At 51.2% G+C, this 16,803-nt stretch overlaps 1 protein-coding gene across 4 annotated transcripts in view; it reads right to left on the reverse strand.

Annotated features, from left to right (window-relative positions):
- The window catches only part of PTPRN (protein tyrosine phosphatase receptor type N), a 352,125-nt gene that overhangs the window by 23,381 nt on the left and 311,941 nt on the right, over positions 1–16,803 (reverse strand). For all 4 annotated transcript variants that reach the window (XM_078679171.1, XM_078679173.1, XM_078679172.1 and 1 more), the window contains exons 20-21: positions 7,886–7,939; positions 7,421–7,485 (exon numbers count right to left, since the gene is read on the reverse strand). In XM_078679171.1, coding sequence (XP_078535297.1) covers positions 7,421–7,485; positions 7,886–7,939 — 119 coding nt within the window. The remainder of the gene's footprint in view (positions 1–7,420; positions 7,486–7,885; positions 7,940–16,803) is intronic.

The following is a 16,803-nucleotide window of genomic DNA, read 5'->3' on the forward strand; positions in this document are numbered from 1 at the left end:
CGAGCGTGCAGATTCCACCACCGAGAAGCTGATCAGCCGGTGGTCAGTCCAAAGCATCTGCCGGGTAGCAACCTCCGTGGGTGGAACAGATGAAAACACTTGATCCAGGGTGTGCCCCTTCTCATGTGTTGGCCCCGACACGCATGGCACGAGACCAAGCGGAGATGTAACGTCCAACAATTTGGCTGCATCAGAGTCATCTGCCACATCCAAATGGAAATTAAAATCACCGGCCACAATGCAATGCTGTGTGGTCAAAGCCAACTCAGAGGCGGCCGTCTGCAGGTCCTCAAAAAAAGAGCCCACCGGGCCGGGTGGCCTATATACCAGCAAGCCCTTCAGGGCCTGACCCGGTGACAGTCGAATTGTAAAAGCCAACGACTCAGCATTCCCAATAGCGTTCAGGGGAAGCACTGAGCAGGAAACGCTCTTTTTCACCACGACCGCCACTCCCCCTCCCCTGCCCTTAACTCTGTCCGCCCGGAAGATGTTGTACAACGGGGGAATGGCTGAGAAGACGTCCGGATTGGAAGCCTCTCCCAGCCAAGTTTCTGTTAGAAACAGACACAGGGGATTTTCCCTGACCAGAAGGTCATGGATGTGCAGGGCATGGCGGCCTACCGACCTCGTATTCAACAATAGGCAAAGATGCTTCACACCAACTGTTGCCGGACGAGGGATAATAGCGCATGTAATCTAGAGTTCTCATTCAGGATTCACGGGGGTTAGAAGCAAAGGGCAGTTTTGCTAATATTTCACACAATGCTGCAGAAGATGTGAACTGGCAGCACTGTGATGTGTTAACACCATCGATGCTGGTGACGGAACCACTCCGGCACCAGCTACGGACGCGCTGTGCTGGTGACGGAGTGGTTCCATCACGGCCCGGCCGCCGCGCCTGCGTGGCGCTGATTTTGCGCCTGCGCGGCGCGTTCTATTGAGCGGGCGAGGCCGTGACGGAACCGCTCCGTCACAAGCACAGCGCGCCCGAGACTCGTGACGGAGTGGTTCCTTCGCGAGCATGGTGGGGCCGCGCGGTGCCCCATGCCTCCTAGCGCCGCGGCGGAATTACCGCCGCAGCCAAGGGGTTAAAGGGAGAGAACAGAAATGCTCCATATTTACACAGATTTACAAAGATATATGGAGCATTTCTGCGCTCTCCTTGTGCTGGCGCACTGTGCGCTGGCGAGCGCCATCACAGGCATCCTTGTGCCATGCTGCAGTGGTGCTGGCTTCACAGGGACACCTTCCTGCACAAAAACAATCCTAAGAGGTAATGTCCTTATTCTCAGGCCTTCACGAGCAACGCCCAGGCTTCGGTGGGCCAGTTTCTGATGGCAGGATATCAAAGCATGCCTGCTGCCAGAACAGCCACAGTCGTTCCACCATATTTGGGGATTTCAGCGAGGTGGGTACGGTTTTTTGCACCACTCTCGCCAAAAGGATGAGATCGAGTTGATGAAAACAACCAGTTTTGATGAGTCCAGCATGTCATGGGCTTGTAATTGGATAAAAAAACTGTGTCCCGGACGCATTCTGAAGCCCAGATTTACAAGGACTTTGCGTGGGGTTTGCATTACTTTTTTTTAACACACACCAGATTCAAAGACTATTGGCGGGAATTGCAATCCAACGCGCTTCGTGATTTGCGTTTTACCCAAAGTAACGCAATCCAGAGCGGTGTGCTACCTTGCATCACTTTGCGTCACGGGAGCGTTCCATGGGTGATGCATTGCCGCGCACATGCAACCACGCCTTAGTTTTGATGCAAATCCCCATCTACAAAGAACTGTAGACAGGAATTTGCACCATCGTGACGAGGAGAAATGTTTTAATTTCTCCTCGTCTGTTCCTCTTTGCATGTGTGCTGCATTCTACAGCACACATGCAAAGTGAGAAATGCCTTAAAGCAGAGTCTTGTGCTGGAGGAAACCCCTTCCTAAACAAAAACCTATGCTGACGACAATAAACACACCCTTTCACTATGGTGCAAGGGTGTCTGCATTTGGTGCATGGCAGTCAAAGGCGTGGCAGCGCAGGAAGGGAGCAAAACAGCACCACAGCTTAATATAGCCTTATAGCCCGCCATAGAGGGCTATACCGGCTATTAAAGGCCCTCCCCAGCGTTAAAGGCCCCGAGCCGAAGGCGAGGGCCTTTAACAAGGGAGAGGGACTTTAATAGCGGTATAGCCCATCTACGAAGGGCTATAAGGCTATTAGAACATTCTGTCACTAGAGGACAGAATGTTCTAACAAAAAAACAAAGCCTTATGGGAGCGCGAGGGTATTGGAATCCCTTCAGATTCCCTGAAGCCTTTGTTCACATCCAGAGCTGTAAACAAAGAAACATTGGAATGTTGGAGCTCCGGGCTTATACCAGCGATTAGAAGCCCGGAGCACTCCATTGTTTTCAATGGAGCTCCCAACATTCCAATGTTCTAATATAGCCTTATAGCCCGCCATAGAGGGCTATACCGGCTATTAAAGGCCCTCTCAAGCGTTAAAGGCCCCGAGTCGAAGGTGTGGGCCTTTAACAAGGGAGAGGGACTTTAATAGCCGGTATAGCCCGACTACGAAGGGCTATAAGGCTATTAGAACATTCTGCCACTAGAGGGCAGAATGTTCTAACAAAAAAGAACAACGCCTTATGGGAGCGTGAGGGGATTGGAATCCCCTCAGGGTCCCTGAAGCCAAAGAAACATTGGAATGTTGGAGCTCCGGGCTTATACCAGCCATTAGAAGCCCGGAGCACGCCATTGTATTCAATGGAGCTCCCAACATTCCAATGTTCTAATAGTCAATACAGCGCTGTTCTGTTCTCTCCTGTTCTAGAAACACAGCGCAGCAACTTCACTTACTGAGCTGTGTTCCGTGATTTGTTAATCTAGGCCTGTTTTTCCTAGCAAGTAGGAGACATTTTTTAGGTCTTGCCTGCAGACACCTTTATTATGGACAGGACCAATACTCACCGCGGTCTTTGAGCCAGCCTATTGCTTATCACTGTTAAGCTTTCCTGTCAGTCTTATCTGATTGTTTCTTATCCAATGGCTTTACTTCCTCTTCCTGTGTTTTTCTCTCCCCAGGAGCATGGCTTCTTTACTATCCTCTCAATTGGATGACGTATATCTTTCCACTGCTTTCATCCAGGGAACTGCTTCCTTCGTTTACTTTTAGCACTCCACTGTGTGCTTGACACACACTAAAATGGTGTGCAGGGATTAGTAGCTCAGTGTTTAATCCTCCAATATCAACTCCCCACTAGTAGGGTGAACCCCTTCGCTGCGGGCTAATTATCCCGCGGTGCTGGGGGGAGGGGGGCGCGCGCAGCACCACGGTGCTTGTGACAAGCTTGACTTGTCACGCTGCACGGTGGCGCTGTGCTCATGACAAGCTGAGCTTGTCATGACCACGCCCGTTTCTTTAGAACGCTCAGCACAGCGGGGGAATTATCCCCACATGTGAGCGCCGCGCGGGTCATGACGAGCTCAGCTTGTCATGAGCACAGCGCCACCGTGCCTCATGACGAGCTGAGCTCGTCATGAGCACGTAAGGAGTTAAAATCTACATAAACTTGATAGGAGGTTCATATTTCCTAAATTTTTTTTACCACTATCATGCTTATTTTTATTAGGGATGGGTGTAATCGCAGAATTTGACTCCACGGAATTCAATTGAGTTACATAAAAACTGAGAGATTCTTCAGAGTTCCACCAACGGGTGGAAATAGGTATGTTCCGCTGCTTGTGCTGTGATTTAGCGCCAGGGATGCGTTCTGCACTGAAAAATCAGCGTAAACGGCACCGCACGGGATGCCAGAGGGTGCAGCTACTTAAGTTGATTTTGCTGCAGCTCAAGTAGATTTTCTACTTGAGCGGCTGAATTCTGACCGCGAACCGTCATGACCGCCCATGTCAGGAAAATCTCACCGGATGTCCTCCTGGCGACCATAAATCACCTTATGGGACACCAAATCTCACTCACAAACTTACAGCCCTAGAGCCACACGTGACAAAAAAATGGTGGCAGATTGGCAGAATTTGGCCGGAAATCGAGTCGGCAAAATTCCACCAGTTCTGTCAGTGGAATGAAATATTTCACCGACCCCTAATTTTTTGTTCATATATATCGATATTCATAGTTGCACATTGATCCGATCTGTTTTGGATATTCTTCTTTATTGAAAATCCTTACCATTGATACGATACATCCTTTCTGAAGTCCCTTGTTTATACTCCAACAGCCAACGCGTTTCGAGGAAATCCTCTTTGTTGAGGCTTCAGATGGTGACCTTTTTCATATATCAAACATCCCAAAGAAAATAATTCAAATATTGTGGCTTGACTCCAACATTCTGCTTTGTTCCTCAGTGGTCTTGGAGCTTGTTTGCATTGTGTCTCTTGTTATATATCGCTTGCCTCAAAGAAGGTATCAGCAACCTTCATGGATTGGCAGCAAGCCTGCATGATGACCAGATCATTCGGACTCTCCGATGTGCTGCTTCTCAATCACATCCCTGCTCCTACGTGCTCGCCACGTTGCACCCCACAGTTAGTCTGTTGCTTCCATTGCCCCTCCACTCTAGAGGCGGCATACCCGGGAGCAGAAGTCGGCCTGGGACCAGGGTTCAATTCCCGACGCGGCAGGGTCGTGGACCAGGGTCAGCGGACTCGACAATTCTCGCCTCGGTGCCTAATCTAACCAGGGGTCCCACTCGGCAACTCTGGGCATTAGCTTGCCTAATCTCCACAATGGCCCCCATCAACGCCGGGGATGCCTGGCTCCACCTTGGGGATTCCCAGTAGGGACCATCCCACAGGGAAAGCCAGGACGGGTTCCCCAGCGGTATACAGCGCCGGGACGCCCCTTTGCTGGGGCATCTGTGCGCTTTACAAGTATACGGCATTTAACATTAACATTTAACTTCCTTCTTGGCTTTTTAATATTTTTTATCCTCCACTCAACTACCTCTTCCTTGCTCTCCCATACGCTTGCTCCCCATTGTTCTCGCCACTCACTAGCATTTACTCTCTCCCACCCGCCTGACTGTTGCTCCGCTATTCCTCTCTTTTACGTCATTATTTTTCGAGGGGTGGGAGGCCGCAACAATTATTTTCTTCTGTGACTCTTCTTTCTTTTCCAATGTCCCACTCCAAGATAAGTATCTGTCATTAAATAAAAAAAAAATTAAATGGTGGTCATACCAGTGTATACGTCATTGCATCATGGCGCGAACGTGCACGTGTGATGGCACATGCAAGTATACACGTCAACACATTTTTTTCTTTTTTCAGCTATAAAATTTGTTTTGCTAATGCTGACAAGCATCAACAATTGTACTGGCAAAGCCAATGTGTCTTCATTGGCCAAACCTAAAAATGAGATCTATTTGCTTTACCAGTGCCTGCTGCTTCATCTTGACCAATTTCTACCATGCTGTGCCCCGCTGTTGTAGAGAGTAAAAAACGGATGACATGGAAGGCCTGCTATATTTAAGGTGGGTCTTCCAACACCATATCACTCAGCCGATGCTCGGCAAGATAGAGTTTTTGTGAGAGTGGCGACTGCAGTGGAAACCCAACATCCCATAACCGCTGTACGTAGCAGTGGATGCAAGAGCTTGGCTGATGGGGCATCTGGCAATTTCTTTGCAGATGGCATGTTTCCTCCAACCTCTAAATGATGATAACAGTCCTAAGAAAGCAGTTGTTTTCAGGAAATGTTGGCCAGTGTAAATATAGTGTGCGGGGTGTTGGTGGTTAGTTTTTACGGAGAGATGTCACTGATGTCTAGTAGTACGGTTAACAATTCCTTTGGTTTCGGCTTCGGCCCTACCTTCATTGACTGGGTGAAACTGCTCTACACCGACCCCTTAGCCCAAGTGGTGGTAAATGGTCGTGTCTCAGCCTCCTTTGCTCTCGGTAGGAGAACGCGCCAGGGCTGCCCCTTGTCTCCTCTCTTATTTGCCCTTGCTTTGGAGCCACTGGCGGCATGGCTGAGATGGGAACCGTCCTTGAGGGGCATTAGATGGAATCCGGAGTTTGAAGATCGCATATCCTTATACGCAGACGATATACTCCTGTATCTTACGTCGCCTCGGAAATCGTTGATTGTCCTTTTTGACGTCTTGACTTCTTTCCGTAAAAATTCCGGTCTTGTAATCAACTGGTCGAAGTCTTGCGTCTATGTTCTCTACGGTGATGCTCCTCTTCTGCCTCGTGGATGTCCTATCTCGGTGGTGCGGGAGGGATTTAAGTACTTGGGGATTTTTATCACCTTGGACCCTGTGCTTCGCTATGAACGCAATTTGTTGCCCCCTCTCCAGCGCCTCCGCGCTGATGTGACTGCGTGGGGTAGGCTCCCTCTCTCTCCTCTGGGACGGGCGGCATTGTTTAAGATGACGTCGCTCCCCCGGTTCCTTTATGCGCTGCAAAATACACTTGATATTGTGCCTGCCCGCTACTTCCGTGAGATTGAAAGTCTACAGAGACAATTGATATGGGGGGGCCGTTCTCGTATCGCTCTTGCGAAGCTGACGCTCCCGTGGTACGACGGGGGTATCGCGTTCCCGGACATCCGCCGCTACTATTGGGCCTCTCAGCTGGGGGCCATCAACCACTGCATTTACGGTCCTTTACCGAACCCGGTGTTTGAGATGGATAGATGGCTGCTACCCGGTGGAGACTATAACAGGGCTCTGTACGCGAGATCTGTTGGTAAATCTCTCACGGGCCCCACAAGGACGGCAGTGCAGGTGTGGTATCGCGCTACAGCGGCCCTGGGCTGGGCTGATAAGCCGACTCGTGCTACCCCGCTTTATGCGTCGGAAAAACTTGGATCCCTCTGAAAGTCGAAGGGTTTCGATAAGTGGGATGTGATCGGTATCAGCAGGGTGAATGATGTGTGGATCAAGGGTAGAATCAAGACGTTTGAGGAGCTGAAAGTTGAGTATGACTTGACTGATAGAGAATCCTTTCGATATGCGCAATCCGACATGCGGTTTGGGGGAAAATCTGGAATCAATGGAACGCATACCGTGGTGATATATGTACTCCCCCCCATTCAGAATTGGACACTGACCCGTCATCCTCCCAGCCTGATGTTTCCTCCACGGGAATCTAGATGTCTTGCTTATTCCTGGTCTCCTCCCCCCTCCCCAATCTCATCACATACTTCTGACATCTGATTTGAAAATGTACCCCCCCCCCCCTTGGCGCCGAAATGACACATTTGTAATGTACTGCCTTGTTTTCTGTTTTCTTTCCTATGTTTTTTGTTATTTGAATTCAATAAAAAGATTAAAAAAAAAAAAAAAACAATTCCTTTGGAGAGCGACTAGAGAAGGCATTTTTATCATGTGGTGGAACATTAAGACCATATCTATACATAGGACACAACATAGTACACTTCCTCCGTTTCTCACCTTTGGCCATTCGGTTAAGAACCATATCTACGAGGATGTACGTTCCCGTCCTTCCAGCTCCGTCACTGAAACACACCAGAAAGAGATGGTCAAGAACATCCCAAAGCGAGGTAGAAAGTCAGCACTCGTTACATATGCCAGTCTAACACCTCAGCCCTTCGCCGAACATATACGACATTGTACCGCCTGCTTATGGTTCGCCTGTCTCTGCTATCAAGACCCTAGCAATGCTGCACGGGGTGGTTAATGAGAGGAATCCCCTTAGAAGGGCTGGAGGCAGGGAAGATCACGCATTGCTGTGAGTCGATCCCACTTCCTACACCTCAATAAGAACTTCAGAGTATTGCGGCTGCCACGTATTCTACTAGAGAATATCCTTCAAGGAAATCTTTCTAGACAAAAAACAGCTGAATCCTTGAATTTGGACTCTAAAATATGTTCCATGTAGCGCCAGGTGAGTGTTACCTGCAGTGCACAATGATTGGACAAGACCGGCCCCGATAGCACTTGTTGACTTTCCTAGAATCAAAAGAAAAAGAAGAATTTGTTAGGAGGAGGGAGCATGGAGCTGCAGGTCACACATTCACTGATGCAATCACTCGCGCTCTAGGAGGGGTCTATCAGCTTGAACTGCCTCAGATGACTCGATGAAGCCGAGATTGACCAGAGGGGCGTATCAAGGTAAGACCCACCATACACATCGAGCAACGACCGCGTGACAAACCTAGAAAAAGGCAAAGTGGCGACTGTAAACAGAGGTAAAGTGCAGAAAAAATGCTTTAGGTAGCTCACACACTTTAGGTTGAAGTTTATAAGACTCTTCAACCCAATGGATCACTCTTTGTAGGGATAATTTACAAGGAACCACATAACTTGAGGCAACTAGAAGTTCAACGAGAACGTGGAAACAGCATTTACAACAAAATGCATAGTGACTGAACCCCATTATGATAGAGGAGGTAATATTTTCTGATGAGGCACGCTTTATGTAGGAACGTGAAGTGGATAAGGAAAAACCATGCACTAGTGGATGCTTTCTTAATATAGTGCAGCACTCTGTTTTATTCATCCTTTGTAAACTGAGCTCCTACAGTTCTTGCCTCCAGGGAAACCTGTACAGCGATTTCTATATAACAGAAAAAGGCGTCTGTCCTATGTTAGTGTTAAAACATTAAAAACCACAACAGATTGTAGTTGTCTATCAAAACATTCTCAGGTGACAAGAGATGGAATACAGCAGGCGGTGTCTTCTTCTTATCCCTGTCTGACGTCTTTCTTTCGCAAATGCATGTAATGTTTCGCCTTCATATATTGTACCCTGTTTTGATCCATGTATCTGTGATTGTATTGTCGCCCCTGTTCCCTTTGTGACTGTATTCTAGACACTGTGACCCCCGCTCCCTGCTTCCCGCCGCCGTACATCGCGGCCCCGCCCCCTTGTCTTCTGTGCCCTCCCCGCTCCCGCCTCCCAGCTGCCCCTCCCTCCCACTTCGCCTTCAATGGAGACCGTGCGCACGCGCAGCATTCACGCGCAGCGGGCGCACCGATTGTGCGCCGAAGGTAAGCCCATCTGCGCCCGTCCGCGCCTGGACCGCGCCCAGTGCCAGGACCCCTGGCCCCCGCCGATGCAAGACCACCCACCAGACCTACGACGCCGCCGCCCTCAATGCACTCAATACCGGCCGGACCCCCGCCTGCTGCCGGGCCACCCCGAAACGCATCCACGGACCCTTCACCTGCAAAACCTGCAAGTTCACCTGCCTCCGAACCTGCACCGCACCCGCCAAGCCAAGCACCAGCAGCAACTACCTCAAGTGCATCCTGCTCAACACCCGCTCCGTCCACAGACACGCCTTGGAACTCTGGAACCTCCTCGACACAACATCACCAGACATCGCCTTCCTCATGGAAACCTGGATGAACGCCTCCTCAGCCCCCGACAGCGCCATCGTCATTCCGGATGGGTACAAGATCATCAGGAGGGACCGCGTCAACCAGACCGGAGGAGGCATCGCCATCGTCTACAAGAACACCATCCGCATCACGACCGACTCCAACGACACCTTCTTCGCCGCCGAGCACCTCCACTTCCAGATACACGCCGACCCAAAGACAACCCTCAGAGGCACCCTCGTCTACAGACCCCCGGTACCACACACACAATTCAGCGAAGACATCACGGACTTCATCAGCCCGCACGCCCTCCCCTCCACGGACTACATCCTCCTAGGGGACCTCAACTTCCACCTGGAGAACAACAAGGACCGCAACACCGCCGCCCTGCTGGACAACCTCGCTGTTGGACTTTGGCCATTAGGGCAGGTTCACCCCTAAACTTTTTGCTGGTAATGGTGACCTGGCAATAGGTAATGGTGACCTGGAGATGGTGATTTTTGGATTCTGCGCACTTTCACTGTGTCCCAGTGGAAAGTGCGTGCGCACTCTGAGTGCATGTGCTGAGCTAGGCCTGCCCGCCCATAGGAATGCATGGGAAATGTATGTGTCCCTGGTAGTTCCTGATGCGTGGGGTATACAGGCTTGAGTCTGGTATGTGTGAACTCGTGTGAGTGAATGCTGCGCAACGGTGTATGCAGCATGTATGTGTCTAGTAGGGAAGCGCCATTTCTAGACATGGCTGTACGTGTGCTGTGAGGGTGCTGGCGTGTGATTGGCTGGAGCTGGCTGGCATGCCAGGCTCCAGGAAGTCTGGATGGGTCTGCCCGGTGGTGAGTGGGAGATTTGCATGAGTAATGTGTGGGAGGAGTGTACCTGTGTCCTGGATGCGCTGGGTTTTCCACACACAATGCTGGCTCCGCCCCCCTGTGGTGTGTCTAATGACCCAAGCCCTGCCAGTGAATAGAGAGGGTGGTTGAGGTAAACAGAGTACTCAAGAACCAGCTGCGACTGGTTCCGCCCCCACCCTGCACCCTTAGACAAAGGAATGCACTGTATAAAAATGGGGCTGTGTCCCCACAGATGTTGTTCTTTTCCAGGATCCTGAGGGGGCTGTTGCTGCTGCTGGGCCAGAGGACCGCCACTTGGGGTGTCTCCCTGCCTGGAGACCCAGTGAGCTGGCTCTGGGCCCAGCCTTGCCCCCCTGCCTGCCCAAGGACTTGCTGGAACTCTGCCCTGCTTGCTGAGGGCACCTGGGAGCACTTTATTCTGCTCGTAGCGCTAGGAGCGCGCTTTATGCCCTCTAGCGCTTTATTTTTGATTATAGCGCTTGGAGCGCTGTGATTATCTGCCTAGCGCCTGGGAGCGCTTTGTTTTACTGATTGCGCTTGTGAGCACTTTGGTTGCAGAGGCCGGTGCCCACCCGGTGTTGTCCGCCCTGATCGAGTGCCTACCTCGATCTGTCCTGAAGAGGGGAGCCGGTGCCCACCCGGCGTTTGTGGCAGATTGTGGCCGTGAGGTCTTTCCCCGGGCCGCCGCTCTGCCTACGGCGACCCGGAAGCAGCTGAGAGGCCGGCCAATCGCGGCGCGGCCTGCCCGTAAGTCCCGCCCCCGCAGCCGGAAGCAGGAAGCGGCCGTCTCCTCCGGGGCTCCCGAGGGAGAGACAGAGCCCGGGGGTGTCCCGCCGAGGAGCCTGGACGTGTGCCCCGGGCGGAGTCCGGAAGAGGAGTTCCCTGCCCGACGGAGCAGAGAGAGGAACCTGCAGAGCCCTGGGTGAGTCCCTCCGTTGTCCAAGGACTCCGGGGCATTTGTTCTTAGAGCCTGCAGGGCTCTGGGGGGACATTATTGATTGAGTCCACGAAGGGCTCCGGCGGCCATTTGCGGTAGAGGGGGGCGTCGGGGCATATTGTCGGTGCCCGCCCCCCCTGTGTGCTCGCCCCAACCAGTGGTACATTTCTTTACGTAGAGCCCCGAGAGGCTCAAGGCAGGCGCTACATTGGTTTGGAGAGCCCACGAGGCTCCTGGGGGGCAAGTTGTATTCACGAGCCCCGAGAGAGGCTTGAGGCACTCCCAGTGTTCCGGGTCCCCCGTGAGGGACCCCCACAGCCCAGTGAGGCTGAATCTGTGTATTCAGAGCCCAGAGAGGCTCAGGGGCCATTGGAGAGGCTCCACAGCGCCACATTTGTGTCATTGAGAGCTCAGAGAGGCTCTAGGGGGCACATCTTTGTTCTGGGGCATAGAACCCAGCGAGGCTCCCACGTTGGCCCCAGTATTGTCTCACACAGCTGCCCAGCACTTCGTGGGCAGCTGCTCCGTTTAGGCCCTGACATTGGGACACATGGACAGTCACAGGTGGTGACTTGTGAGATTGGCGCAATTATTATTGTTTTTACACCTCTGAATGTATTGTTAATGCATCATGTGTTTTCCTCCTTACACCTCTGAATGAATGTCATGCATTGCATCATGTGTCATGTGCTTCCACCCCTACAGGTATTGTGATGTGTAGGTGGTTGCTTTCTCCCTAGTGCAGGTGGTGCTAGTGAGGTCCTGGTTACCAGTGATTACTGGTTGTGTGCTATTTTGTGCTAAAGTAATTTTACATTTAAAGTGCTATTTCTGAAAGTGTTACTTCTGATTCCTGACAGTGGTCCAGGTGGCCCTGTCTTGTAAATATCCCCTGTAAATTCTGCCCGTGCCTCTGGCACATTGTAAAGTGTGTGTTTTATCTAATGTGTTTTGGGTGTAATACAAAGGCTATTTTTATATAACCTTGTGTGGAGTTTCCTTTGTGGTGGGCCTTTGGTTGTTGTTGCTGGGGTGCATGCGCAAATACTTAACTTACATCGCCTCCAAGTTTAGCCTTGCTGCTCGCGCCACGTTACCTAGAGGGTGAGTAGGGGTTATCTTGGCGTGTAACTCCCTTGCCCTGACTTGGGGGTGGTGGTCTCTGACTGACTTTGGCGAAAGCCCTGGCCAGCCGGGGATCCCATTTCCAACACTCGCCAACCTCGGACTCAAGCAACTGGTGACAACCCCCACCCACTACACCGGCCACACGCTTGATCCCCTCTTCTCATCCAGCAAGCACATCACCTTCAGCCACTCCACCGGACTCCACTGGAGCGACCACAGCTGCGTCCACTTCAGCTTCAGAAGAACCACGACCCACCACCACCCGCAACAGGTTCCTCGCAGGAGCTGGGGCAAGATCACCGCCGAGCAGCTCACCACCTCCCTCAGCCAGAACCCACCCGCCAGCACAACGGACCCCAACGAAGCAGCCAACAGCTTCACGCAGTGGCTGACCGCCTGCGCCGACGACCTCGCACCACTGAAGAACCCTCCCAACAGGCCCAGAAGCAAGAAAGCCTCCTGGTTCACCGACAAACTCAAGGACTCCAAGAAGACCTGCCGCACCCTCGAGAAAGCCTGGCTCCTCGACCAGACCACCGACAACATGACCGCCCTCAAACACGCCACCCGCAAGTACCACCAGCTTATCCGCACCACCAAGAAGAAATCACTGAAGGAACGACTGGACAACAACACCCACGACAGCAAGGAACTCTTCAGCATCGTCAGGGAGTTCTCCAACCCCAGCACCGGCAACAACGACATCACTCCTTCACAAGATCTCTGCGACTCTCTCACCTCGTTCTTCCACTGCAAGATCGCCGACATCCACAACAGCTTCGGCGCACCATCCACGCACCCAACCGTTGAACCAACAGCCCCCACCGCCACCCTCCGCACCTGGACCACGGTGACCACCGAAGACACAGCCCGCACGATGAACACCATCCACTCCGGATCCCCAACCGACCCCTGCCCCCACCACATCTTCAACAAGGCCGACTCCACCATCGCACCCAACTCCGGAACATCATCAACACCTCCTTCAACACCGCCACCTTCCCGGAGAGCTGGAAGCATGCCGAGCTCAGCGCCCTACTGAAGAAACCAACAGCGGACCCCACCGACCTCAAGAACTTCCGCCCCATCTCGCTTCTCCCTTTTCCTGCCAAAGTCATCGAGAAGATCGTCAACAGAGAGCTTGCCGCCTTCCTCGAGACGAACGGATCCCTTGACCCCTCGCAGTCCGGTTTCAGAGCCAACCACAGCACCGAGACCGCCCTCATCGCAGCCACCGACGACATCTTAGCCCTGCTCGACAACGGGGAAACAGCGGCCCTCATTCTCCTGGACCTCTCTGCAGCGTTCGACACTGTCTGCCACCGCACTCTAGTTCAACGCCTCAGCAACATCGGTATCCAAGAGAAGGCACTGGAGTGGATCATCTCGTTCCTCGCCGGGAGAACACAGAGAGTCCGCCTCCCCCATTTCGATCCGAGGCCACCGAAGTCATCTGCGGCATACCGCAAGGATCATCACTCAGCCCCACCCTCTTCAACGTCTACATGAGACCTCTTGCAGCCATCGCACGCCAACACAACCTCAACATCATCTCCTACGCTGACGACACGCAGCTGATCCTCTCCCTCACCAACGACCCCGCCACCACCAGAACCAGCCTACACGAAGGGATGAAAGACGTCGCCGAATGGATGAAGAACAGCCACCTGAAACTGAACTCAGACAAGACGGAAGTCCTCATCCAGGGATCATCGCACTCCGCCTGGGACGATTCCTAGTGGCCCCCTGCCCTGGCTCCACTCCCAAGCCAACGGACCACGCACGCAACCTGGGCTTCATCTTGGACTCCTCCCTCTCGATGACCAGACAAGTCAACGCCGTCTCCTCATCATGCTTTCACACCCTACGCATGTTCCGCAAGATCTTCCGATGGATCCCGACCGAAACCAAGAAGACGGTCACCCAGGCACTCGTCACCAGCCGACTGGACTACGGAAACACCCTCTACGCCGGAACCACAGCCAAACTACAGAAAAGACTCCAACGCATCCAGAACGCCTCCACCCGACTCATCCTGGACATCCCCCGACGCAGCCACATCTCCGGCCACCTGAGGGACCTGCACTGGCTCCCCGTCAGCAAGAGGATCACGTTCCGGCTCCTCACCCACGCACACAAGTCTCTCCACGACCTGGGCCCCAAGTACCTCAACGACCGCCTGACCTTCTACACGCCCACCCGCCAGCTACGATCTACTAGCCTCGCCCTCGCCGCCCTACCACGCATCCGAAGAGCCACCGCCGGAGGAAGATCCTTCTCCTACCTGGCGGCCAAGACATGGAACTCCCTCCCCATCCACCTTTGGCTGACCCAGTACCATCTCTCCTTCAGGAGACAACTCAAGACCTAGCTGTTCGAGCAGTAGCGGACCCCTTCCCCCAAGCGCCTTGAGACCCTTCCGGGTGAGTAGTGCGCTATACAAATGTCCTGATTGATTGATTGATTGATTGTTTCTTAAGCCCTAACCAACCTGACACTGTAATCTCTGGGTGGAGTTTATGCAATTCATGTAATCCCAACAAAAGGGCCTGGCATGGAGAGGGACACTCAGTGAGAGCACATAGGCCACTTTGAACCCTACATTTAATGAGCAAAGGAATGAGAGCAATCTCTAACCGCCCGTGCTCCATACAAGGACTATTAGACAGCCCCGCGGGAGGTGGAGTAAGCAGCTGCACATTCTGCAAAAATAGCAGACCTGTGTTGTGAGTCACATCTGTTCAACTCTTCCCTACTCACAGGGACAAAAGAGAAACCAGGAATGATGACAGTGGTGGAACAGGTCAGGAGCAAAGCCAAGCAAAATTAAAATATTGCATTCACGTGAAACCCAAATTTGGGAATCACATCAAACAGTGGATCATTGAAATCTGACCAAAAAACATTCAAAGCAACCAAAGCAATAGACATAATTCACAAAGCGCTGAACATAACACAGCCATGATGGTACAACAACCACCTCCATCAACACACCGATCAACCTTCCCAAACAAAGAGCTCTCCCACCCAGCAAAGCTAACAACCCTGTTAACACATCGAAAAAACAAAGAATCACAGAATACTGCTCCACAAACACTGGATACTAAGTAGTAAAAATAAAACAATGAACTTAATAAACTCAACACCAAGCTCAACACATAGACATACTCAACAATCATGGTAAATAAGCAAACAAGTAATGGAGCTCAAATCCAGAAATAAGCACCAGCTGATTAACACTCAGACGAGCACAGCTGATACACTTTCTGCAACTCATTCAGAATATGACCTGAGGTTTGGGTTCTCCAGACCCTCCACCAATGCAGAGTTAGTCAACGTATTAACTTGAGACAAAGAACCTGGTGGACTGCAACCCACAGACTACCTGGGCATCCCTGAGCAGGGTGGGGTCTGGGCAGTGAGCCATCTGTGAGACTTACAGATGTGCCAGCTGCTAGTAGGTTCCAAACCTCCTTTCAACGTGAATAGACACACTCAGGTATACATACACAATAAAATCTAAATCATGCCCTTTATGCATAAAATGCATACAGCTGTGACGATAAAATCAAAGAGAATTGTGGCAACAACAGCAGCTAATAAGCAGAATATTAAAAACAATTGCAACAGTACAACAGTATTTTAGGGGTTCCGTGCATTTGTTCTCCAACCTCTCCATTCTTGCCCTTGACTAAGCTATCAAAGCACCAAAAGGAATCTGCACAGATTTCTTAGGTGGCCTCGAAAAGGTACCCCTGTCTGTACCAGCCCTAAACCTCACCGCTCCCTCGAAGTGTGAGCTGTCCTCTCTCCAGCACTTGTTTGTATTCAGCTTAAATACCCATTTCATGGGCCTCTTATTCAATGTTATTAAAGATACAAATCTACATATTGCTTCAAACTGAATGTTTTCAAAAACAGCAATCACACTCACCTCCACATACTTCTGCGTATAGGAAACATTATTTACTGTTTGAATTCCATATATTAAAAAAATTGCTAAACTGTCAAATTGTAATGAAAAAAAAAGTTAAAGAACCACCTTTTGTGTCCTAACAATTCTAAATGCAATATGCGTTTCTAAATTAAATAGGTGTACCAAGAACATAAGGACGAGAAATAATGGAAACATTTGAAGATTACACCACAGCTAAGAAAATAAATAAAATAGCAACGGCTGATCAGCAAGAACAGGGATGAAACCTTCAAACCGAGGAAAGAACACAGGTAACACAGCAGAGAGAGGAACTCAGTCACCATAGACAATCCGCGTCATACAGGAGCGAACACGCCCAGCACATACACCTAAACTCAACAAAGGGACCGCTACAAAAACCAAAATGAAACCAATGACAGGCAAAGCAAAACAATAGATGCAAATCAGTGCAATCAATGGTGCTATTATTGCCAAAACCTGTCAAACCCACCAACCTAGGGGTCACCCTGGCCACAATAGCTAAAAAAGTGACAGGACAGGTGTATCTTGTTTATGTGCAGAGTATCTGCAGTTGTCATAAACGTACTATTAACTCATAGTTCGTGAATATCAAAAACAACGTAAACGTGCATTAACG

Source organism: Lissotriton helveticus, chromosome 3_1 (assembly GCF_964261635.1).
Source record: "Lissotriton helveticus chromosome 3_1, aLisHel1.1, whole genome shotgun sequence".
Lineage (NCBI taxonomy): Eukaryota > Metazoa > Chordata > Amphibia > Caudata > Salamandridae > Lissotriton > Lissotriton helveticus.